We start from the raw sequence: 22,612 nt of genomic DNA on the forward strand, positions 1-22,612 counted from the left end.
AGTGGAGTTGTGGATTGTCAGGGATGATTGACCGTGTCTTGGTTGTGATAGGGTTTGTGTCGGATCTCTACCTAGATGTTGATATATGTAGTCAACACCACAAAATGCAGTCAATTTCAGTTCAATTCATTTACAATTCATTGAACTGTAAAATGGTAGCCACCCGAAGCAAGGTCGGTTTCCCCATTCAAACCGCGTGTTGTGGCTTATCTAACAAGGTCTGCCTGGTCAATCCCATCCTTGCATCGTCATCCCTTTCTCTTTCCCCCTCCTCCTCTCTCCTCTCTCCTCTCTCCTCACACCACTTTTACCTTTCCAACAATTTGACTTCAAAGACAACAGGAAAATGCTCCGTCCTAGACGCCGTCGTGATCCTAACGAGCCACGACCGCAATGGCAGCAACGACGTCACTATGAGGACCATCTGGGCAACGCTGTGGTGCTGGAAGAGTACATCACGCCCAATGTTGACCCTGAGCCCACAGAGCAGGTGGCAATCCAGGTCTACAGCACCGTTCCGTTGGACGAAGATCATACTGCTCTGCGCGACTATCTACTGAGCAGCTGGTCATTCGAGGGCCCCAAGCCCTTATTCGAGATCTACTCCTACTGTCCCGCTGACGCCTTCGCCTGCGTCGAGCACAACCGCCGGGAGATCGCCTTTCGAAAGCATCAACATGCCATGCTGAGCACGTCGAACCCCGCCCCGCTGATCCCTTACTTCTTCCACTGGCGATACGAGTCTCCCATCGGATGCTGCGTCCTCAGCAACTCCCACAGCTACCGTTTGGGATACATCACCGACGAGGAGGCCTACCGTGCGGCGGGCCCAGCCCCAGACTGGCTGGCCTTCAATCGCACGTTCGCCCACGCTCTCCCAACCGTCGACACGGCCCAGCGAGTCTCCGCCGCGCAACCATCCTCGTTCGGCCCTCGCGAACTCTACCCCGAGGCCTTTGAGATGGACATCGTGCGCGTCCGGCGCCAAGAGACCATCGGCCAGCACACCGTGCTCAACGTCTTTGGAAACCGCAAAGGCTTCGGTCCGGATCAGCGGTCTTTGCATTACGGACTGGACACGTACGAGGGCGAGCCTCCTGGGTCGGCACCCCCGTCCGAGGAGCACATCCAGCAGCAGCTAGACCAGCAGCTCGCCGACAGCAACTTGACCCTCGATGAAGCGTTCCGGGTTTCGCACAGTGACGACACCACGGTGATCGTCAGCAACACGCCTGACAATGCCGCGCCCGACCTACAGTATCTCCTCTACGTGCCCTTTCTAAGCCATCTCGACGCGGACGACCAAGCCGCAGCACTTCTAGAAAAGACCGCCCGTCTCTTCACCGCGGCCGTCGTATACCATCTCTCTCCCCTCGAAAAGCTGCATTTCGAATTCCGCATCCCGCCGTCTCCTTCCTGGTCTGCCATTCTTCCCGCATACGAAGATACTCTCCGTGACCATGACGCCCTCCGTCACGAAGAAGGCGAGAATACTCCCATCGGCGCCCGCCATACGATTCCCCCAAATGAAAGTCACGCCCGCGTCTCCCCCCAAAGACGCAGCGACCGGCTAGTGACCGCCCAGGCGATGCTGAAGGGCCCGTACCGGGTGTTCGCCGTCGTGCTGGATAAGCCTGCTTTCGTGCGCGAGCCCGGAGTCTGCTTCTACATGACGGACTATGACGATTCAAATGAGCCCGACCCCGAGGATGTGAGTTGTCCTGATACACAGGTGTGGCGGAGTGCGGGAATGGCCCAGGTTGCGCGGCGGCTGGCGATGCTGGCGGTAGAGGAGGGGCGGGATGGGGTGGAGACGAGGGAGTTCCTGGATGATTAATTACAGGGTTCACACGGTAGTGATATTGATGGTATTGTCCAGTCATTCTTTTCTAGCTGGGGTGGTTTTCGGCGTATGTCTCAACCTGTACACATAATGTGAGGTGGTAGTAGATACCGAGTCGTGATATCATCATCCGCAACCGTATATAGTAAGTAGATCGTACACTCTTCCACACCCCCCCCCCCCCCCCCCCACCCCCATCAATAGTTAGTTATCTACTATTCACCAAACACCACATACTACAATCCAATGGCCCAATACACCAGAAACTACCTCCGCCTCCTCCCCCGATCCATCCTCCACTCCCCCCGTCCTCCAACAAGCCTCCTCCAACGCCCATTCCGCCCCCTAAGCAGCACAACGCTCAAACAAACCCAAGCGCCCCCCAGCCCACTCCCCCCCAGCATGAAAGCCATCGTCTACTCCGCCCCGAACACAATAACCGTCGAAGAGCGGCCCGCACCAACCCTCACCCACCCCACAGACGCCATCATCCGCATGCAGCACTCCTCCATCTGCGGCACAGACCTGCACATCCTGAAAGGCGACGTCTCCACCGCGCAACCGGGCCTCATCCTCGGCCATGAGGGCGTCGGCATCGTGCACTCCCTCGGCTCCGCCGTGTCCGGCCTGTCCCCAGGGGATCAAGTCATCCTATCGTGTGTCTCCGCCTGCGGCGTCTGCCCCGCCTGTCGGGGCGGGCTGTACTCGCACTGCGAGGACGACGAAGGAGGTTGGATACTAGGCAATACCATCGACGGCATGCAGGCGGAGTATGTGCGGGTGCCGCATGCGCGGTCCTCGCTGTTCAAGCTGGGCACGCACGGCTCTGAGAAACTCGTGAAGCCGCGGACGGCGGCGCTGCTGTCGGATGCGTTTCCGACGGCGCTGGAGTGCGGCGTTAAGCCTGCCGGGGTGAAGCCTGCGAGTAGTGTTGTTGTTATCGGGGCGGGGCCCGTGGGGCTGGCGGCTGCTGTTATGGCGAGGAGCTTGTATGCGCCGTCTTTGGTGGTGGTTGTGGATCGGAATGCGGCGCGGTTGGAGATGGCGAGGGCGTTGGGGGCTGCGCATGAGGTTGTGGATTGTTCGGGGGAGGGCGGGGATGAGGAGGCGCTGGGTCAGTTGATGAGGTTGTCGGAGGGGAAGGGGTTTGACTCGGTGATTGAGGCGGTTGGGGTGCCTGGGTCGTTTGAGATGGCGCAGGAGGTGGTTGCTGTTGGGGGCGCGATTGCGAATGTGGGTGTGCATGGGAAGAAGGTGGATTTGCATTTGGAGAGGTTGTGGGATCGGAATATCAGTATTTTCCCTTCTTTCTTTCTTCTTGGTTCTCCTTGTCTGGTTGTGTGAGATTTGCTGACGACGCAGGTATCCATGCTTCGCTGGTGGATACGACCTCGACGCCTATGCTGCTGCGTTTGTTTGAGACCGGCCAGTTGGACGGATCGCCGCTCATCACGCATGGTTAGTCTCTATATCTCTGGATGGGAAGCTGTTACTGATTCAGATAGTGTTCCCCTTCTCCAAAGCGGAGCAAGCATACGAGACCTGTCGCGCAGCCGCGAAAGAAAAGGCCATGAAGATTATTATTGATATTGATTAGGTTGATGGAGTAATTAGTACATAATTCATATTGTTAATACATTGGATGGTGTATCCTGATGAACACGCCACTGGAACGGACTGTAAACCGTAACCACTGTCAAGTTCTTTCTCGCGAGGCATTGAGGATCAGAGGCCGAGAACGCCAGGGAGATGGCTGATTTCAATAAGAAGACATATATCAGCCGGTGGGAGATGGATGGATCTTTCAGTAGTTCACACGTTGAGTTTTGGAGCCCCAGTGCGCCGACGATGCGGAGATAGTGGAATCATCCGCCTTGCCCTGACACAGGCGATGTTCTGAATCCGCAGCAAGCCTATGTCGTCTTTAGAGAAACTGATGGGCCCAGTGAACCCACGAATTTGATCTCTTGGATTGCCACCGAAGAGCAGCTCTTCGGCAGGTATTCAGGCCAGAGGTCTGTGTCTCGTTGGTTTGACTGGAGGCGAACCTAATGATTGATAAGAACTTTCGTTTTTCGAAGACAATTCGAGTCGAGTCTGCGTTCTGGCAACGGCCACAAGGACAACGGTGTTGCAGCGCACCTTGTCTTTGCGACAACTCGCACGACGGGAGCTCATTCATTTAAGAACAGGCACGCGATGCAGAAAGATGAGAGATGAGAGAGAATGGAGTAGAGCGTGGCGAGAAGTGGAAATGCTGATGCTGGCGTTCAGAGTGGGATTAGGCATGCCATGGTAATGCAGATAGTTATGGTCACCATGGGCGTCCTAAGTGATTTTGGAGACAACCTGTCACAACGAGAACAACCTGCAACCATCAGCCACAACACTGCAAATCCATGGGCAAAAACAGGACAGACCTCGCCCCAAAGTTCCACAAAAAGCTGATACACAGGAACAACACCCCATGCACCAAGACTAGATACCAAATCAGCCTCAACATCAAAAACACACTTCCAGAAAATCAAAAGAACCAACCTTCATTCCCAACATCCTTCACAACCTTCATCCGCCCCTGCCTCTTCAACCAAGTCGGCACCAAATCCATCTGACACGTCCTCCCTTCAACCACCAAACACCCACCCCGGAACCGCGAGCACTCGAAATGCCGCCGTCGCCGCTCCATGATGCGCCGAATGCGCCAGTTGCAGAAGGACTCGTCCGTGCGGAAAGAGCACTTCTCCATGGGACACTCCAGCTTGCGCTCGAAGCGCTCAACTAGCCAGTCAACTTTGAGGTGCACGCCTGTGTAGACGAGGCTGTAGAAATGGCGGCAGGTGTGCTTGAGGGCTAGCGCGTCGGGGTAGGAGAGATACGATGCGATGTGCATGTGGAGTTCTGGTGGGAGGTACATTAGGCTTTTGTCCATGGTTTATGTTGCCTGTACAAGGAGGGAGAGGAAATGGATACGACAATAGGAGGAACACTGTCGGTCCCAATGTTCTATTTGAGAGGATGATATATATTTAAGAGTAGAGTAGGGCTGCTGCCTAATACGAGGGACAAAACACGGTGGCTGTTTTGCAACATTTCACACCCTAGATTCGATCAGATCACTAGAGCTCGCAGATCGAGCACCGTAGCAACACGGGGGGGTTGGACGCCCGAGCGGAGGTCATCGTGGAGATAATGTTTCATCGACATCCAGTGGTGATGACATGGATCGGCAGGGTGTTTCATGACATGTCAGGTGTATCAGGCTGGGCTCTAAAAATAGTGCCCAGAGACGACTGATCCAATGAGCAATCGAAATCCTCCAGCTTGTTGTGTTTTCTGAGACGTTAGTGCTTTAGTATGGATTCTCCAATATTCAGCTTTGTGGAGTCGTTCGTAGTGGTTGGTGGATGGAGATACTGGGTGAACTGTAAGATAACGATAAGTAGATAACTCTCACCGCCTACCCCTCCTGTCCACCACCGGCAGTATCGCATCATCTTTTCCGCCTCTCCAACTCACTCCATCCACCACCAAACAAACTCACAACCAAAACCAAACCCTCATCCTCATCCTCATCTCATCCAAATAAACCAAAGAGGAAACCAAGAGAAACCAACAAAAATGTCCAACCCCCCCGCCTCAGACACCGACTTCCGCAAAACATGGAACCGCGAAGAATACGCCGAGCGCGCCGCGGCCGCCGAAGCCAAACGCAAAGAGGAGTCCAAAGCCCGCTACGAAGCCAAACTACTCGGCAAGAAATGGCACGCGCCGGTCGACTACAGCAGCCTGGAGGCGACGACGGCGCGCAATCAGCGGCTGAACGTGGCGTCCATGGTGGGCAAGACGACGATCGTGCCATCCGGGTCGGGCGTCGGCAAGCGCGGACGCAGCGCGGGGTTCTACTGCGAGGACTGCGATCTGACGTTTAAGGATAATTTGCAGCTGGTGGAGCATTTGAATAGTAAGCAGCATTTGGTTGCGACGGGGCAGAGTGGGGAGGTGAAGTTGGCGAATGTGGAGGATGTGAGGATGCGGTTGAGGATGCTGGCGCATCGGAGGAGGGTCCTGGAGGAGGAGGAGAGGAGGGCGTGGCAGTTGGATTTGGGGGTTCGGTTGCAGGAGAGGGAGCAGATTGAGGCGAAGGAGAGGGAGGAGAAGAGGCGGAAGAGGAATGAGAAGCGTCGGAAGGGGGGCAATGACGGTGTCAAGCAGGAGGAAGACAGCTGGGAAGGTCGTCTGGGCATCATCGCGTGATATGGAGGGATTCGCTTCAATTTGTTTGCTATAGGGGCTACCCAAAAGATTGCATATACCCACGGCGTTCGGGATTGGTTTACAGCATGGATGGATGGACAATAGAAGAATGTACTGGGTCAGATTGCTTGAATATACCCCCCGGTAATGTACCACTTAATAACTCCAATCACAAAAATAAGCAGAAAAAAAAGATCATCTAACGCCGCCCCCCCCGGTCCATGCCCCTTGCCTGACACCACTGGTATAAAAAGTCATGCGCAGGAGCTTGCGCTCATTCACTGCACTCAATGCCCTCCAGGGCACGCATCGCTCGTGCCCCCTCTTTCTCAAACTGTCCGACCAGTCGTTCGCATTCGCGTCGGAGTCGCTCTTCGCCGTTCTTGGCGTTCCACTGGATCCATTGCGCGACCGTCATCTTCTTCTCTTCGCTCGTTAGTTCACCCTTGATGTCCTTGAGGGCAGCGTGCAGGTCGAGGTTTTCTTTGTCGCTACCACTGGCAAGAAGAATCTCATCCACATCAGCTGGCCGCCATGCATGAGCCGTGTCGATGCCTCCCCGGTTGGCGTACTTCTTGATAGGTGAAGGTGTACTGGGCGCCAGGGGAAGTCGCCCCGGGGTGGGCTTGGAAGGAGACAACACTGGCGGCCGAGACGCAGTCGGTCTCAGAGACGGAGGCCGGTTTTCGGCATCGGAGGATTGCGGTGACATGGATGGCGAACTCTTCGAGGCAGGAAGAGGTGATACGTCACGTTCTTTCTGGGCTATGTTGCTAGAAGGATCGCTGCCGCCAGATTGTCGATGGCTGCTATTGGAGTGGCGGGACTCCACGAGGGCCTCCGCAAGGTGTTCCTCCTGCGGAATGTCGCTATATCGTTCTGTCGTCTTCGGAGGGGCCATAGACGACCTACGGCGTGAGGTCCGCCGTTCAGGTTCCGGTTCTTGTGCTTCTTCCTTTTGAGGTGGCCCGTCTGGTTCGCGTTGTTCGAGATCGTGGTCCGCGGACTTCTGCTTCCGGGAACTCTTCCGTTTCCTGGGCTCCTCCGCATCATCATCTTGTTGGGGCTGAGGCGGCGCAACAGCCGGTGCAATTGGTTCAGTAGAGGCCTCCTCTGTCTTCTTAGATTTCTTCCCCCGGCCTGTGGAACCCTTTTTGGATTCTTTCTTGGGTTTCTGGCTGGTCTCCACCTCGGCGGGTTGATCTGATTTTCGCGCGGGGATCTCCACCGAGACGAACGATTCGTGAAGCTCCATCTTCGTGTCTTCCTCAACTCGTTCATGCGTGTCCCGTGGAGGGGATGTTGGCGCAGGTGTCTCGGTGTGAGCCCGGCCAGTCGATTGGGGATCATTTGAAGCCCGTGCTTTCTGGCGTCTTCCCGGCTTGGTCGACTCGTCAACATGTGCCAGTTCCTTCGTTTCATGCTTCTTTTCTGATGCCGCCCCGGTTTCCTCGGTTGCCGTCTCATTTTTCTTGCCCTTCTTCTTCGACTTCTTCGCGGGCTTCTCTGTCACCTCTGGGGTGGGCTCGACCGGCTCGACCGGCTCGACATGGTCCTGCTCGAGATCGGCCTCGATGGCCGCAGTGATCTCCAAATCTTCAGGCTCCTCTTCTTGCGGTATGGTTTTCGACGTTGACGATGCGGATGATGCTTTACGGCCTTTCCCACTTCCTTTCTTTTTGCCTGCCCCGCGGCCTTTCTTGGGGGCTTCTTGGACTTCTTGGATCTCTTGGGCCTCTTGGGCCTCTTCTCGGTTATCCACTTGGCCCTGATCAGTGACCATTGACTCGACATTATCGTAGTCGTGAACCGGTTGGGAACTGGCCCGAGATCTGGTGTTTCGCTTTTTCGATGGTCGCCCGGTATCTTCCACGCTTTCCCCGCGCGCAATGTTCATGTCGTCCATCTGCACGTCTTCGCTTGTTCTCTTCTTGCCTCGAGTGGCTCGTTTGGCTTTTGGAGGCTCAGGCTCTGCAACAGGCTCCGTAATTTCAGGAGCATCGAGATCCATATGGCTGTCGGCCTCTTCGTCTTTCTTGGAACGTGCATCCTTTGTTTTCGACTTGGATTTCTTTGTGCTTTTCGTCTTGGTGGTAGATGGTTGCGAAATGATGCTCTGGTCCATCACACTGTCGAGATCCGAGGGTGCTTCCGAAACAGTCGACTGCGTTGACAAGCGAGACACCTTTGACCCGCGTCCCTTCTTAGAGCGGGATCCTTTCCCCTTCTTGCCAGGAGGTTGCGCGAAGACAAAGAAGGAGCACTCGGCGGATCGGCGGTAGTGTTCATCACTGACACGGTTAGTCAGAGTAAAAGGAAGGAGCAACCGGCACATACAAAGGATCATCTTTCGGCTCCCATCCATCGAGAGACAGTTTACAATAGGGGCAGCTGGCTAGATCATTGCTTTCCTCATTGGGGCAGAAATACCACCCGCCTTCCACCATCTGCCGCAACCACGTTAGATCCCGGTCAACGAGAGTGCGCGATTGACGTTACCTTCTCAGACTGGCATGTCCACCCCCGCTTTCCATCGTGGGGCCACCCCGTGTTGAAGGTCGCGAGCCTGGCCTGAAAAATTTGCTCACTCGTCGGGTCTTGGATCTCGGCGGGATTGGAGCTATGCTGCTGGATGTCCATCATAATCGCCCACCCACAATCACTCGAATGCTTCAGGTGTTCCGTGACCGGGTTATCCTCTTCCTCCCAGCCATCGAGGGCCCTCCGACACAAATAGCATACTGTATTATCGGGATTCGTCTCATAAGGGTGGTAATAGAAGCCCGCATGCGCCAACTGTAGGATCTATGCATTAGCGGTCGCATGTAGCAAGGAAGGGGTGCGCAAAGTGTACCTCAGTCGGCGAAGGACTCCTATGAGGCCAAGCGATCGGTTCTGCGGCCTTTGTGCTTGAATTTCTTCGCTTCTCCGGCTGCAACACCAGGTCGAAACTGGCAAGACGGGAGGCAACGGTCTCCATATTTTGGGTCATGATGGGAAGGGCACGAGGAACATTGGGGGGATCAACACGTCCCAACTTCACGCCGATATAAAGGTTAGTCAAATCTTTGGGTACAGGGAAGATAAACGAGTGTTGGTGGGCCCTGTACGTTGAATCCGACGTGGTTGTCAAGGGCGTCGGCTCTGTTTACAGCGGTTGTTTTGGGGGCGCGTGCCCGAACGCCGCGGAAGAGCGACAGCACGTGACCGCCCGCTGTGGCTTGACGGGCGGCGGTGCAGGAGGCGGTGCGTCTGTCTGCCTCAGGCCGTCCATTCGACCAGGCCGAGAACCTTTGCCGAGACTACTCCGTTGTCGCCCGTACGTCAGAGCCCTCTCTCTCTCTCCCTCGCTCCCCTCTCTCCATCCATCTTTTCTCAATTGTCATTTTGTACTTTCTTGTCTTACACTTGTCTCTTTCTCTCACTTGACATTCTCTTCTCTTTTTTGTTTGTTTTTAGGATCAGTCTTTTGCGAAGTATGGTGTAAGCAGCAGATGTCCATACGCCTTGATCTAGTTCGACTACACACTTTTTATCGCGCCTGCCGTGCTATTCTTCTACCCTCCTAGGTATCATAGCGAAAATGCGAACAGTAAGAGTGACCTAGTCTATTGGTGGAGGATAATGCTAACAAGTGACTGTCTTAAGCCTCTCTGTATGAATTCTTCCGGTCCTTATATGCGCCTGCGCGCGGCCAACCCGTCGCTTCCGCGGAGTTCCAGAATCCCGACTTCTGTCCGTGCCTTTTCCGACACCCTCTGTTCGAGATCACGTCTCAATGGCGCCTCATTATTTCAAAACAAAACCCTCCCTGCGGTCGCTTCGTCCAGGTCGCCCGGCGTGTACCGAAATTTGCTGGTGTCGTCTGCGGTGTCCTTCTCGACCTCTTCTCGACGGTATGAAGCGAGCGACTGGGACGAGAACCCGAATCTGTCGATCAATGCGTTCTCCGAACTTCCGTCCAAAGACTTTGGGGTCAACCAGCACATGGTGATTAATCAGGAGTTCAAGGAGGCCCTGCGTCAGATTCTGTGGCAGTTCCGCGCGCCAATTCGATATGCCTTTGCGTACGGATCGGGGGTGTTTCCGCAACCCGGAAGCGCCCCGGCCGCCGAGAAATGCCACCCGTCCGCCCCGGCCGCCATTACAAATATGCAGCAAGGGAACGGCAAGATGATTGACTTCATCTTTGGGGTGTCGTACTCTCAACACTGGCACTCGTTAAACCTTCATCAGCACCGCAATCATTACTCCGGACTCGGATCGATGGGATCTTATGTGGTCTCCCAAGTGCAGGACCAATTCGGCGCAGGCGTCTACTTCAACCCCTACGTCACGGTCAACGGTACGCTGATCAAGTACGGGGTGGTGAATCTAGACACCATGTGCCGCGACCTCAGCCAGTGGGACACCATGTACCTCGCGGGCCGGTTACAGAAACCGGTGAAGATCCTGCGAGACCACCCGCGGGTGCGACTGGCGAACCAGATCAACTTGCTTTCTGCCCTCCGTGTCGCTCTTCTTCTCCTCCCGTCCGAATTCACAGAGTTCCAGCTTTACAGCACGATCGCGGGGATGAGCTACATGGGGGATATCCGCATGGCCTTCCCGACGGAGGACCCGCGGAAGGTGAACAACATCGTGACCGGCCAGATGGCGAATTTCCGACGGCTATATGCCCCTCTGATCGAGAACCTCCCGAATGTCACGTTCAATGACCCGCGTTGCTCCCAGAACGACTGGATCGACGACTCCGACGCCAACGTGCGCCTGACGCAGGACATGGATCCGGTGAAGCGCGGCAACATGGTGCGTCGGCTGCCCGAGTCGTTCCGGCAAAAACTATATTTCCAGTACCAGGGCCGGTACCAGATCCCACGGGTCGAATTCGACCAGATGATGAAGGACAGAATGGACTCGGACCCCGAGATGGTGCGTCGGAAGAAGGGTGGTCCGTTCGAGCAGCGCGTGGGCCAGGATGCCCACCTGAAGGACGAAGTGCGGACGTCGATCACCAAGACGATCCGGTGGCCCAGCCTGGTGCAGACGGCCAAGGGACCGCTGACGTCGGGGGTGTCCCGGACCTGGCGCTATCTGCGGGAAAAGCAGGACAAGTACAAGAACTCCGGTAAGGCCAGTGCTCCCGCTGCTGCGGAGGAGAAGAAGAAGCCTTCCTCTCCGCCGTCTAAGGACGAGTGAGGAGGTTGGCGCGCGGGTAGCATTTGTACTGTAGTTGTTTGAAAGACCGTGATATGGCTACGATTGAAGCATGGCGGGCCTGCCAGTCGTGTGGGTCGCTTTTCATAGACAACATCTGATGGCATATATAAAGGCGTTTCTTATCTTTATTATTTCTCTTTCTTTTTTCTTTTTTTTTTTCTTTTTGTGTTCTTTTATTCTTGTCGCTTCTTCTTCGGACTTTTCGATTGATCTCTCATGATTCGATCAATTGTATCTACTACCGTCAGTCAGCGGAAGGACTACTGCATGAACCACGCGAACCGCATGTATATAGATTGGGCATTGGCATGTAGAGATATACACGATCCTTTTATTCCTTCTTCCTCGTACATCTGTCCACCGTCACGACCTCCCCTTGTGCAGCGTATTCATTTTGACCCTGACAAGGGAAGTGAGATGACACCGAAAAAGGGCTAGCCAGACCGAATTCATCTATTAGAATCGCCCTAGACCAGGATATCTATAACAGGGGGCACGCCTCAACACAAACCCCATTTTGGTACTGATCTTACCCCTTATCTTCCCTTTCGAGTATTTTCTGCTGGTTATCACGTCATGATTAGACCCGAAACAGGTCTCCACCGACCACGTCCGGTGGACCAGTGTGGTTGAGCGGACGAGTCCCCATGTCCTGTCCTATCCCATCCTATCCTGTCCAGCGATCTCCTCCATCGCATACCGACGGAGCAAGTACTAATAGCTACTACCCTACCATGAATCGATCAGCGGACAGGATTCGATCCTAGCTTCCACGTTACTGATTGTCGTATCTTCACAGTGGTTTGATTGCCGAGGCATGTGACAGGATCAGTTGTCTTGACGTGAAGTCACCCTGATGGGATCATCATGGCGCGTTATTCAACACGAACTGTCAACATGGTCAACTCCCTTATCGAGTGAGCAATAATATGCAAATATGCACTAATATGCAGTTGTGATTGCCCAGCATGACTAAGAATCCTGTGACATCTCACGTGGGACAATATCGAATTGCCTATTTGGGTCATCCTCCATTTCTATCCAATCCTACTTCGATCTACTCCGTACTCGGTCTCTCCAGGTCGCTTTATTCTCCTCTCCATTCCTCGTCCATACAGTTTCATCTTAATTCTCCGAGTCCCTCCGCCATGTGTCGTTCCAAGATACCGTGTACCTCAATCTCGGACCCCAACCCACATGTGGAATCCATACATCTCAGCCCTCCCTAGGCTGTTCCACGCGAATGACTCGAGAAAATTACCTCCTATCCCCTCATCTAGCCAATCTGAACCCCCTCTTCTCGTCTTGTTGGCAGAGGTAGCATCCGTTCAACAGGGGTCACGGATAGCCAGGAATTAGCTCCGACATGAATTACTACTCCACTCGCGTACAGATGATCGCCAGGTTGTCCCTTGACAATAATCGCCTGCCCACATCGACCATGCAATCTCCTCTTGAGTGACACGGTTTGACAAAGCAGCTCGTGTTCTGACCAGTTGCTCCAGTCTCCTCGTCATGTTGGAGGGTGAATCTGACTCAGAAGCAATGCCACACAAAATGCGGGAAAATAGATTTGCTTGCGGTTCAATGGGAACCGCCCCCCCCCTCAGGAGCTGTAGTCGTGGTTTGAGTTCCTCTCGTAGGGTGGGAGTCATTACCCTGCCTCACTAGTTGCCCGGTTAGTGCCTTATTCCCTGCTGGATGGATGCTCCCCCGCTTTGGCTGGACCAAAATCCAATGCTCGAGTCTCTGTTATCTGGTCGACCATTCACCGTTGGTGTGGATGGCGCGTATCAGTGGTGATATTGGTACTGACCCTCGAATGTTACTAGACGATCCTGGCTATCCGGGCTGAGCATGGGCAACTGAGTTTGGACCATCCTTTAATTACCCTGATCACTCTTATCACTGGCACAATTCTTATCATCGTGATTTATGATGGCTATGATTGGGATTCGGACCACAACCGTCGCTAGGTGGCTGGCTATGATTCTATCCCCCCTCAATCCTGGTCGCCTGCCCAGCGCTCAACGCGCGATCGGCTTCCCAATAGAATGTTATCGCTGGCCTGTGTGGCCATAAAAAACACAACTAAGGTTTATATAAAGTGTCTCCACGTCAGAACCTGCGGTGAATAATTAAAATTTACTCCCCCCGGACTTACTTGGCCTGGTCCGTGGTGTCCTTCGTCCCAGACATGAATCCACCCTTTCCCACTCTCTTGGACCTGTTTCTGTCATTGCAGATACTACTAAGCATCGACATACACAACCCCCCGTGCTGCATCTCCTCTCGCAGCTTCGCCCCCACCTGATTCTCCTTTGGTATCCCGAGGATCGTCCGCTCTCATCGATCCGGCCGCTAGCCTACTACTCTCGTGATCGACTTGCCTGTCTGCTGCCACACTGACCACGTCGGATCTGGGGGAGGCACGTGCGCATCCACCGGGTCTGTTCGATTTCTCCGCGGTGACCATCTAGACAATGTAAACGGCGCGTCCTGGCACCTTTGCTTGGGGCTCTTGTGCCGTGCATCGCCGGTTCACTGTTCGACACTGCTCTCTGTCGCTGTCTGGCCCCTCTTCGGAGGCGGGTCAGTGGCCCTTCCAGCGCGTACCATGATGTCCCCTTTGGACCGCTTTACCGGGCCCCCGGATACCCGCACCGCGATGGAGGACAACCCGACCCTGCTGGTGAGTTGGTGGGCTACTATGTTCTCATTCGTGATCATCGTGACGCGCATCTGCGGCCGCTACGTCCGCATCGAGCGTCTATTTCCCGAGGACAAGGTGATGATGATCAGCGTCATCCCGCTGATAGTGCGAATGGCCTTGGTGCATCTGGTTCTGAAGTGGGGCACCAACAACACCAAGACAGAGGGATTGACGGAGGAGGATATCCGACTGCGCGAACTCGGTAGTCGAATGGTGCTGGCTTCCCGTATATTCTATGCTATCTTGTACGTGTCTTGATCCTTCTCGTGGGGCCAGGGTTGTTGACGCTCCGTACCAGTATCTGGACAGCCAAGCTCACCGTCTGCGAGTTTTTGAAACGGCTGACCTGGATGATCTGGCGACGGTCGATCCAGCGCTTCCTCCAATTCCTCTACTACTTCCTGGTCTGCACCTTGATCGCCGTGGTGATCGCCACGCTGGCCGAATGCCAGCCGTTCGACCACTACTGGCAGGTCGTGCCGGACCCGGGACCCCACTGCCGGTCGGGCTATGCCAACCTCATCACCATGGGCGCCTGCGACGTGATTACCGATCTCCTCCTGGTGGCCTTTCCCATCCCGCTGATTCTCAGAAGCCACATGACGGCGCAGCGGAAGCTCTCGCTGGTGGTCCTGTTCGCCCTGTCGCTGATCCTCGTCGGCATCACCTGCTACCGGGTGCCGTCTGTGATCAAGCACGACGGGTCGCAGCAGTATCGCTCGCTGCTGGCGTCCCTGGAGATCCTGGCCGCGACAGCCGTAGCCAACGCGGTCGTCATCGGCTCGTTCGTGCGGGATCGCGGCATCAAAAAGACCAAATTCAAGAAGTCCGACGGCTCCGCGTCGGTCAGCGAAAGCATGGGCCTCAGCTCCTCCCGCCGCGCAACCATCTCCCACCACCAATGGGGCAGCGACGACGACCTCGCGGGCGACCTAGGCATGCGTCTGGATCCGAAACTGTGTTCCTCAGATCACAGGCTCCCGCGGGTAGCACCCGTGGCAGGCGCCTACGTACCACCTCGACCGCACGGCGTCAGCTCGAGATGGCACTTCCCGGGCGAGCAACCCGGTCCAGACGACGAGGACGCCGACGACCGCACCTCGACCACCGGCAGCCTGGACATGAAAGTACATCCTCACGAGTACCTCCCAACGAACAAGCCGCCCCGCAACCCCTCACGCAAGCCCTCGCGCAAGCAATCCAGAGACTCCAGCATCTCACCACGACACCTTTCCCTCGTCGACATCAGCAGCGGAACAAGCCAGACCTTCACCGCCACCGCCACAGCACAACAACACCTCCAATTCACCCAGCGATACCCACTTCCTCCCCCCCAGTCTTATTCACCGACGAGTCCCCTCGAAGAAGGAGGAGTCCCCCTCCAAGACGTGGGGGGCCTACTCTCCGCCCCACCTACTCAGTCCTCCGCACCCAGTCGCCCTCGCAGATCGAGCCCAGCACAATGGCGCAGACCGAGTGTGCATTTTGGCGATCCGCCAGACTACGTTTCTGCTGCTGCTTATCGGCCGTCGTCGGATGTGCCGGTGCCGCCTATCCCTGAGGGGGTGTATGAGGTTGAGCTGCGGGATGTAGGGGGGTTGTTGGAGAGGTCTTCCTGATCATTATCCTCTTCTATCCCCAGGCACATCTAATCCCCATTCGCATCCTATCCTCATTCACCCTCTATCATCATTCTCATCCTATACCCATTCTCATCCTATCCTCATTCACCCAATATCATCATTCTGATCCTATCCCCATCCACATCCTCATCGTCCTCATTATCACATACACATACATAATCTCACGCAGTCACGACGTTAGACGCTGTACCATATGGGAGGACTCGGAAATATTTCTACTATCTTGTTCGTTTGAGCGGGTGGACAGGCGGATTTCTACGGCGCTGATTTATTACGGACATATCATGAATCTAACTTATGAATTTATGCACTGGATATCACATAGTTAATGGAATATAGCATGGATTGCTCGATTTATTGTCTTAATTTGTGTGATTTAAAGTCGACAAATAGATACGTTGTCAGTATATGTTTAGCCAGTAAATCGGTAGATGGTAGGTAAATGGTCGTTTATAGCTTCAATGACTCGTCCAGACTAATCATAAAAACACAAATTAAAGTCCAGTAAAATAAAATAGAAAAAAGGATACTATCCATACAGCCCAGTCAAGTCCACTCTGTAAGATTTCGCCCATACGCCATGCTGCCCATGCGGGTGTTTTTCTTTTCTTTGTTTTTTCGCTTCGCCCCGTTTTTTTCTTTTCTTCATCTTTTTCATGCCTTCTTTCTTTCTCCATGCTGTGCCCAGCGGGCAGATCAGGAAAAAGAAAGAAGAACAAAAAAAAAAATTAAAAAAATTAGATGACCCAGCGGTAACTGGCATACCGCCCAGCAGTCTCACTCCGACGAATGATCTTAACGACCTGACCCCTCCGCAAACCCAGATATCTCGCCACCGGATCCGACACCTGGATACGAGGCAGCTGCGACTCCTTCAGACGGTAGCGCTCCAGCAGCCGCACCTTCTCCTGAGGACTGAGCAGGACGTGTTTCGGGACGAGCTCGTGGCGGGTGATGTTGACGAGCAGATCCTGCTCCTGGAAGTGCTCGCAGACGCGGCCGGGCAGGGAGCCGAGGAGGCGGACGGCGGAGGGCGAGATGGGGGTCTGGGTGATGAAGACGCCGGTGTGGAAGTTGTTCTCGTCGACGAAGTGGTTGAAGGCGCGCACTTGCTTGGTGCCGACGCCGCTGGCGTCGGCGCAGAACTCGACGTAGATGGTGCCGCAGTCGGGCTGGGGCGACGGGTTCGATTTGCTGGGGAGGGGCGTGTATTTGGCGGCCATGGCTTCTGAGGGACGGGCTTGGATTTTCATCTTGTTGCGACTGGGGAGGTTAGTTTGGTGGGTATCTTTGGGTTGTGGGTGTTGCTGCGGTGGTGGTGGGGAGGTCAAAGGTAGGCATACTCGGGATAGCCCATCGGGTCGGCGTATTTGATGCGGAATTCGGTGAGGGGGATTTGAACTTCTTCTTCGGTGACTTCGTAGCCCTGGTAGATGTTAGCTTTCCTTCTTCTTCTTTCGTTCAGCTGTTTGGTGAGATTTGGTGACATACTCGATCTTGAAGCATCTCGAAGACGGTGCGCCATGTGCGCCACAACCGGGTCATCTCACGGTCGGAGTCGACCGAGCCAGTGGAGTAGTCCTCATCCATGGTTACTGCGGGAGAGAGGAAGACAAGGGGAATGGGGTAAGTGGAAAGTGAAGTAGTGAGAAGAGACCGATGAAGCCGTCCAAAGTGAGAAATCAAAATCGGCCGGCGCTAAAGGCGGACCGGACCCGTTTAAGCGCCGCCAACGCCCGAACGAGAGAAAGTCCCAAGAAGGCAAAAGAACAACTTCGCTTCTTTCCTCTTCTCTCCACCTCTTTTCTCTCCCCTTGGTTGTTTCCCCCCACTTTCTTTTCCTCTCCCCTTGCTTCTTTCGTTCTTGTCGTTTTATTATTCCCCCTTGGATTCGTTCAATTCGTGTTTATTCTTTCTCTATAGTTCGCCATGGCTGCTGACGAGCCCCAGGCCCGGCCCCAGAAGCCCAATGAGGAGACCTACAAGGTCGACCTGGCCCAGGCGGAGAAGGAGCATGCTGCCGTCCAGGAGAAGCTGGTTCGTAGTCATGTGGATTCGAAAAGTTGCGAGGATTAGGGCCGCCATCTGACGATTGCAGAATGAAGTCAAAGCCAAGATTGAGACCGCCAAACCCAACAACAAGGATTCCCCCGTCGCCAAGAAGCAGCAGGAACTCCGGGCCCAGCTCGCCTCGATCCGCCAGAAGCAGTCGGGCTTCAAGTCCTCGCGCACCAGCACCCAGGAGAAGATCAATGGCCTGGACGCCACCCTCAAGGCCCGCATCGCCGAGCAGAACACCTCGCGCACGCGCATGTCCTTCAAGAACGTCGAAGAGATCGATCGCGAGATTGCGCGCCTGGAGAAGCAGGTCGACTCCGGGACGCTGCGGCTGGTGGATGAGCGCAATGCGCTGTCGACCGTCTCCAACCTGCGCAAGCAGCGCAAGAACTTCGCCGGCCTGGACGAAGCCCAGAAGAACATCGACGATCTGAAGGCTCAGATCGCCGCCCTCAAGAAGACCCTCGATAACCCGGAGGCCAAGGCCCTCAGCGACCAGTACACCGCGATCCAGAAGGAGCTGGACAGCATCAAGGCCGAGCAGGACGGCGTCTTCAAGAACCTGAACGCCCTGCGCGACGAGCGCACCCGCCTGCACGGCGAGCAGCAGAAGAAGTGGACCGCCATCCGGGAGGTGAAGGACACCTACTACAAGGCGCGCAAGGCCTACAAGGAGTACGAGGACGAGGCGTGGCGCGTGCGCCGCGAGCGCCAGAAGGAGCAGCGCGAGACCATGGAGCGCGAGAAGCGGAAGAAGGTCGCCGATAAGAAGCTGGAGGAGGCCTCGCAGCTGGCCTACACCGACGAGATCCTGACCGCGGAGGGGCTGATCCGCCACTTCGACCCGGCCTACGACTTTGGCGCTCTGCAGCTGGACAAGCCCAAGGACGAGGGCGCCAACTTCCGCGCCGAGGTCGGTCGCAAGATCGACGACGCCGGCATGAAGGGCTTCAAGGTTGTCAAGAAGGAGGAGGACGACTACTTTGTGGGGACGGCAGGCAAGAAGGGCAAGAAGGGCAAGAAGGGGACGGCGGCCAGCAGCGGGGCCACCGGCTTCAACCTCAACGTTGGCATTATCGAGGATTTCGCCAAGGTTAAGATCGACCCGCCCATGAACCAGGCGGACGTGCCGGCCTCGATTGAGAAGCTGGCGGCGAAGGTCACCGAGTGGAAGAAGAACCAGGCTACTAAGACCGCGGAGGTGAGTTCCCCCTCCCCTTTCTTATAATTTTTATGTTTTGTCCCCGTGCATAAAACTAACCCCAGTAGAACATCAAGAAGGTCGAAGCCGAGATCGCGCGCCTGGAGGAGGAGGAGAAGACGGCGCAGAACGGACGCGCGACGGACGCGGGCAAGAAGCCGGCCCAGGCCAACAGCAAGCCCACCGCCGAGGCGGAGCTGAAGCAGGAGAAGGACGCGGTCGCTGATGCGACGGAGGAGCTCCAGAAGGCGTCGCTGGAGGAGAAGGCATAGACTTGCATTGCATGTATAAGCGTTGATATCGTGGAGAGATGTGGTTGATCACCTGAATTTTGTATAGCGCATGAAAAGTTAGATGGATATATCATCCTGGTTTTCGCGATCCCTAATACATCCTGCACTGCCACTTGACCCCTGTGGCGGTGTCCATAATTGATTCTATAAATATGCCCATCTGCAGATTCCCGGGTACCTCCTACCTAGTTTCGCACGATCTGGTTTCGGGGGAGATTTGAATAGATTCATCGATCGACGTAATTGAGAATCATCATCCGACCGCTCACGTGGCTGCCTAACCGGGACCGAGAAGCGCCAAGTCGAACTTCTTCTCCTCTCTCTCTCGCTTTCTCGCTTTCTCCTTCTCACTCACACCCTTCCTCCCTCCACTCCACGCCGGATTCATAACAAAATCCTCTATCATTAAGTCGACCCCGAAGAAGAACAGTCGCCATGTCCTACAACAAACCCGTACGTCTCCCAACCCCCAAGCCAAGCCACCGCGCATAATCCACCCTTACCTTACCCTCCCCAAGAACCCAACAAACCAACAGACAAGAAGAAGAGGAATAATCACTAACAATAAGCAGACAAGTCCACCCCCAGCTTACCCCCAACCCGCCTACGACGCCGGCCCCTACCAAGGCACTCCACCCCCTGGCCCTGGCGCCGCCAACGACTACTACAACCAAGGCGGCTACGGTCCTCCCCCGCAACAAGGCTACGGACCTCCTCCGCCCCAGAATTACTACGGGTCGCCGCCGCCCCAGGGGGCTCCCCAGGGGGGCATGTACTATCAGCAGCAACCGGGGTATCCGCAGCAGCAGCAGCAGCCGCAGCCGGGGTACTACGCCGATGATCGGGGCCGCGACGGCGGGTCCGGGGGCGGGATCTGCGCGGGTATCATGGCTGCGTTGGCTTGTTGTTGTTGTTTGGATATTTTGTTCTAAGGGGGCTGTTGGTGGTTGGTTATGTTATAATAATATCCTTCTGTCGTTGTGTCTGGGGGGTTGTTTCTCGTCGTCTGTCTTGTAAGACGGAGATGGATGGGGTAGAGAGATGAGATGGATTGGGCGTTTTGCGTGGAGTATGGGGTTCTTCCCTTCTTCTTTTGTTTTGTCTTCTACTTTTCTTCGTCTTCTTTATTTTTATTAATGACCGAGTTGTATTCATTCGCATTGGTATCATATTGCATTACATCATACATCATACCCATCCATATCCAAGTCCGCGCAAAAAACAAACAATCAAAAGAAAAAAAAAAGAAACAGAGAACAAGAAAACAAAATCAAGAACTAAGCTCACTCCCATAAGCCAACGGATCCCTCTCCTCCCTCCGATATCCCCTCCCAAACCTCCGTCCCGGCGGCGGTCGAGACACCCTCGACCCATCCACACTCGACTGCTCCTCAAACACCTCCACCACATGATCCTGCTCCGGATGACCCCTGGAACTCTCCTCCTCCCCAACAAACACCTCCCCGCCCCCATCCCCCCTCCGATACCGTCTCCCCGGCGAAGGCGACATCTCCTCCTCAACCTCCACCACGCCTCCATCACCACCTCCACCTCCACCCCCACCGCCACGACGAGGCCTCCTCACCCAAGCACCACCTCCTCCACTAGTCCGACCCCGCCGATACCGCTTCCGATCCCGATAATAGCCTCCCCTCCCGCCTAAATCGACAGACTCGGACGCAGACGTCGTCGACATGGTCGTCATCGTAGCAGTTGTACCCGCCGTAACGCTCCCGAAGCGCCGTCCCGCTCCTAAACCCAGATAAAGCAGGTACAGCAGGAAGAGGAAACCTGCGATGCTGCCCAGCATAATGCCGACGACTGTACCGGGGGCGGGGGACGTGTTCAGGCGGCCGTAGGTGGATGGGATGGAGATTGTGAGGTAGTCGGTTTTGGGGAGGGGGATTTGGGGGGGAGAGGTTCGTTTGTGGAGGTGGATATCATTTTCTTTTTCATCTTGTTGGTCGTCTTCTTCGCCTTGTTGTTGGTGTTGGTGGTCTTCTGTTTGGCGTTGGATTTGCCATGGTGGTGGGAGAGTTGTTGTGGTGGTGCTGGAGAGAGCGGGCATGGTGGTGGTATTATTTGCCCATAGTCCTGCTTCTTGGGTATGTTTGTTTTTTTTTTTTTTGGTGGTCGTTGAATTTGGGGTATTTGTTTGATGTTGATTATTTAAGGTTGTGATGTGTAGTGGTTTAAGGTTATGGTTATGGGTTGTTTGTGGTTCTTTAGACTCCGGACTCTCTCGTGGTTGCCAGGGCGGCTGCGGATATATCCGATCTTTAGTTGGTGGTTGGTACGATATGGTGGACCATTGGATAGAGTCACTGTGGAGACTCACAATAGTGGTGAATAATCACGTATCACCATATAACTCCAGTAATTGAATTGAATTATCTAACCTATCCATCCTACAGGCTTGACACACAACCTGGAAGTTAAAACAAGGCCAACACCACAGTAAACCAGGCAGATCGATCCACTTCCCGTCTCTCCGGATGAATTCATCGTCATCGCTCCTTATCAGAACCCATAACCAGCTCGCAGACCGAACATTTGATGAGATGCTGAATATAGGGTTACTCATAAGGTCTATATAAAAGTGTCATGACGTCTTTCACGGCCTCCGCCGTTCTACGCTGTCTAAATTGATAGACGCCGAGGACCAAACCCAACAGGACAGAGCATCCATCCCACTTATATTGAATTGAATTCTCAAAGCCAGTATATATATGACTGCGTAACGGTCATGGGAACACTGGGTAACTCCCAGCAGATCTACTTCTCTGCTGAAAATGATGAATGGGAGACAAGCTACCAGACTCGGGGCAATTTTCTTCTTCCATTGCGATATGAGATTATTGAGGACTGGGTCCTCCTTGGCTACTAGTGCCTACCAGCGGTGGCTATAAACCTGTCGGTATTTGATAGACCACTTCTTTTTGCCCTGTACGTCATGTCCGTATCTGGGTTGTGGGATAGGTACCAACGTGGATCAAGAAAGGCATTGGCCGTCAAAACACCAACATACACAGCTATCTCGCATTCTAGAACGCTAGAAAGAGCTATCAGAACCCCGCAGTGCATCTCCACATACAATAAGAGCGCGTACCCTGTAACGAGGTCTCTGCAACGTCCATCATGGACGACGGCGGCTTTGAAGAGTTCTGGAACGCGACGCACTACGACAACGGCCACATGATGCCTGACGAACGAACGCATAGGGCAGGCGAAGTACCTCGGACAGGACATCCTGAAGCTCCGCTACCTCCTCCGCATCATGGCGGCAGAAGGCATCCTCTTTACCCACTCCCCCAAAGCAGCGGCTACTGGTGTTTTGCCAGTGGCCCGCCTCGTGATTACCGCCGGTGCGTTATTCTTCGCTTGTTC

The 22,612-nt window shown here is 54.7% G+C and overlaps 11 protein-coding genes across 11 annotated transcripts; 7 read left to right on the forward strand and 4 right to left on the reverse strand.

Moving 5' to 3' along the window:
• Positions 1-304: 304 nt before the first annotated feature.
• Positions 305-1,841, forward strand: P168DRAFT_287042 (uncharacterized protein). Its single transcript, XM_024836486.1, has one exon. It carries the CDS (start codon positions 347-349, stop codon positions 1,835-1,837), a length of 1,491 nt encoding a protein of 496 aa, XP_024697565.1. The 5' UTR covers positions 305-346; the 3' UTR covers positions 1,838-1,841.
• Positions 1,842-2,245: 404 nt separating this feature from the next.
• On the forward strand, positions 2,246-3,440 carry P168DRAFT_294748 (zinc-dependent alcohol dehydrogenase family protein; the record flags this gene model as incomplete). The annotated part of the gene is made up of 3 exons (XM_024837974.1): positions 2,246-3,137; positions 3,206-3,301; positions 3,349-3,440. 3 exons carry the CDS (start codon positions 2,246-2,248, stop codon positions 3,438-3,440), a joined length of 1,080 nt encoding a protein of 359 aa, XP_024697566.1.
• A 541-nt stretch (positions 3,441-3,981) lies between these two features.
• P168DRAFT_301569 (uncharacterized protein) lies at positions 3,982-5,229 on the reverse strand. Its single transcript, XM_024838541.1, has 3 exons — positions 4,382-5,229; positions 4,264-4,321; positions 3,982-4,211 (listed from the first exon to the last, which is right to left on the reverse strand). Exons 1-3 carry the CDS (start codon positions 4,770-4,772, stop codon positions 4,196-4,198), a joined length of 465 nt encoding a protein of 154 aa, XP_024697567.1. The 5' UTR covers positions 4,773-5,229; the 3' UTR covers positions 3,982-4,195.
• Positions 5,230-5,386: 157 nt separating this feature from the next.
• On the forward strand, positions 5,387-6,220 carry P168DRAFT_287043 (U4/U6-U5 snRNP complex subunit SNU23). The gene has a single exon (XM_024836487.1). It carries the CDS (start codon positions 5,462-5,464, stop codon positions 6,095-6,097), a length of 636 nt encoding a protein of 211 aa, XP_024697568.1. The 5' UTR covers positions 5,387-5,461; the 3' UTR covers positions 6,098-6,220.
• Positions 6,221-6,260: 40 nt separating this feature from the next.
• Positions 6,261-9,230, reverse strand: P168DRAFT_324016 (uncharacterized protein). Its single transcript, XM_024840771.1, has 4 exons — positions 8,952-9,230; positions 8,597-8,893; positions 8,435-8,544; positions 6,261-8,388 (listed from the first exon to the last, which is right to left on the reverse strand). The coding sequence occupies exons 1-4, from the start codon at positions 9,087-9,089 to the stop codon at positions 6,372-6,374; spliced, it is 2,562 nt and encodes an 853-aa protein (XP_024697569.1). The 5' UTR covers positions 9,090-9,230; the 3' UTR covers positions 6,261-6,371.
• A 214-nt stretch (positions 9,231-9,444) lies between these two features.
• On the forward strand, positions 9,445-11,624 carry P168DRAFT_263356 (phosphatidate cytidylyltransferase). The gene is made up of 2 exons (XM_024834795.1): positions 9,445-9,689; positions 9,746-11,624. The coding sequence occupies exons 1-2, from the start codon at positions 9,681-9,683 to the stop codon at positions 11,294-11,296; spliced, it is 1,560 nt and encodes a 519-aa protein (XP_024697570.1). The 5' UTR covers positions 9,445-9,680; the 3' UTR covers positions 11,297-11,624.
• Positions 11,625-13,937: 2,313 nt separating this feature from the next.
• Positions 13,938-15,649, forward strand: P168DRAFT_315019 (putative integral membrane protein Pth11-like; the record flags this gene model as incomplete). Its single annotated transcript, XM_024839857.1, has 2 exons — positions 13,938-14,275; positions 14,329-15,649. The coding sequence occupies 2 exons, from the start codon at positions 13,938-13,940 to the stop codon at positions 15,647-15,649; spliced, it is 1,659 nt and encodes a 552-aa protein (XP_024697571.1).
• Positions 15,650-16,205: 556 nt separating this feature from the next.
• On the reverse strand, positions 16,206-17,326 carry P168DRAFT_287047 (DNA-directed RNA polymerase core subunit RPB5). Its single transcript, XM_024836488.1, has 3 exons — positions 17,165-17,326; positions 17,017-17,099; positions 16,206-16,936 (listed from the first exon to the last, which is right to left on the reverse strand). Exons 1-3 carry the CDS (start codon positions 17,261-17,263, stop codon positions 16,411-16,413), a joined length of 708 nt encoding a protein of 235 aa, XP_024697572.1. The 5' UTR covers positions 17,264-17,326; the 3' UTR covers positions 16,206-16,410.
• A 276-nt stretch (positions 17,327-17,602) lies between these two features.
• Positions 17,603-19,204, forward strand: bfr1 (putative nuclear segregation protein (Bfr1); the record flags this gene model as incomplete). Its single annotated transcript, XM_024833175.1, has 3 exons — positions 17,603-17,710; positions 17,772-18,932; positions 19,001-19,204. The coding sequence occupies 3 exons, from the start codon at positions 17,603-17,605 to the stop codon at positions 19,202-19,204; spliced, it is 1,473 nt and encodes a 490-aa protein (XP_024697573.1).
• Positions 19,205-19,410: 206 nt separating this feature from the next.
• On the forward strand, positions 19,411-20,486 carry P168DRAFT_287051 (uncharacterized protein). Its single transcript, XM_024836489.1, has 2 exons — positions 19,411-19,665; positions 19,785-20,486. Exons 1-2 carry the CDS (start codon positions 19,661-19,663, stop codon positions 20,155-20,157), a joined length of 378 nt encoding a protein of 125 aa, XP_024697574.1. The 5' UTR covers positions 19,411-19,660; the 3' UTR covers positions 20,158-20,486.
• A 9-nt stretch (positions 20,487-20,495) lies between these two features.
• On the reverse strand, positions 20,496-21,423 carry P168DRAFT_301577 (uncharacterized protein; the record flags this gene model as incomplete). The annotated part of the gene is made up of 1 exon (XM_024838542.1): positions 20,496-21,423. Exon 1 carries the CDS (start codon positions 21,291-21,293, stop codon positions 20,496-20,498), a length of 798 nt encoding a protein of 265 aa, XP_024697575.1. The 5' UTR covers positions 21,294-21,423.
• Positions 21,424-22,612: the final 1,189 nt, after the last annotated feature.

The sequence above is a fragment of the Aspergillus campestris genome (genome assembly GCF_002847485.1).
Source record: "Aspergillus campestris IBT 28561 chromosome Unknown P168scaffold_1, whole genome shotgun sequence".
Classification (NCBI taxonomy): domain Eukaryota; kingdom Fungi; phylum Ascomycota; class Eurotiomycetes; order Eurotiales; family Aspergillaceae; genus Aspergillus; species Aspergillus campestris.

Excerpts from the sequence above, each read along its gene's own strand:
- P168DRAFT_287042 (XM_024836486.1), top strand. The coding sequence starts at position 347 with ATGCTCCGTCCTAGACGCCGTCGTGATCCTAACGAGCCACGACCGCAA.
- P168DRAFT_301569 (XM_024838541.1), bottom strand. The coding sequence starts at position 4,772 with ATGGACAAAAGCCTAATGTACCTCCCACCAGAACTCCACATGCACATC. Across the intron at positions 4,322-4,381 it reads GAAGGATGTTGGGAATGAAG|TCTTGGTGCATGGGGTGTTG; the intron begins GTTGGTTCTTTT and ends TTTGGTATCTAG.
- P168DRAFT_287043 (XM_024836487.1), top strand. The coding sequence starts at position 5,462 with ATGTCCAACCCCCCCGCCTCAGACACCGACTTCCGCAAAACATGGAAC.
- P168DRAFT_324016 (XM_024840771.1), bottom strand. The coding sequence starts at position 9,089 with ATGACCCAAAATATGGAGACCGTTGCCTCCCGTCTTGCCAGTTTCGAC. Across the intron at positions 8,894-8,951 it reads GGAGTCCTTCGCCGACTGAG|TTGGCGCATGCGGGCTTCTA; the intron begins GTACACTTTGCG and ends TAGATCCTACAG. Across the intron at positions 8,545-8,596 it reads GGACATGCCAGTCTGAGAAG|ATGGTGGAAGGCGGGTGGTA; the intron begins GTAACGTCAATC and ends TGGTTGCGGCAG.
- P168DRAFT_287047 (XM_024836488.1), bottom strand. The coding sequence starts at position 17,263 with ATGGATGAGGACTACTCCACTGGCTCGGTCGACTCCGACCGTGAGATG. Across the intron at positions 17,100-17,164 it reads TCGAGATGCTTCAAGATCGA|GGCTACGAAGTCACCGAAGA; the intron begins GTATGTCACCAA and ends AACATCTACCAG. Across the intron at positions 16,937-17,016 it reads GACCCGATGGGCTATCCCGA|TCGCAACAAGATGAAAATCC; the intron begins GTATGCCTACCT and ends TAACCTCCCCAG.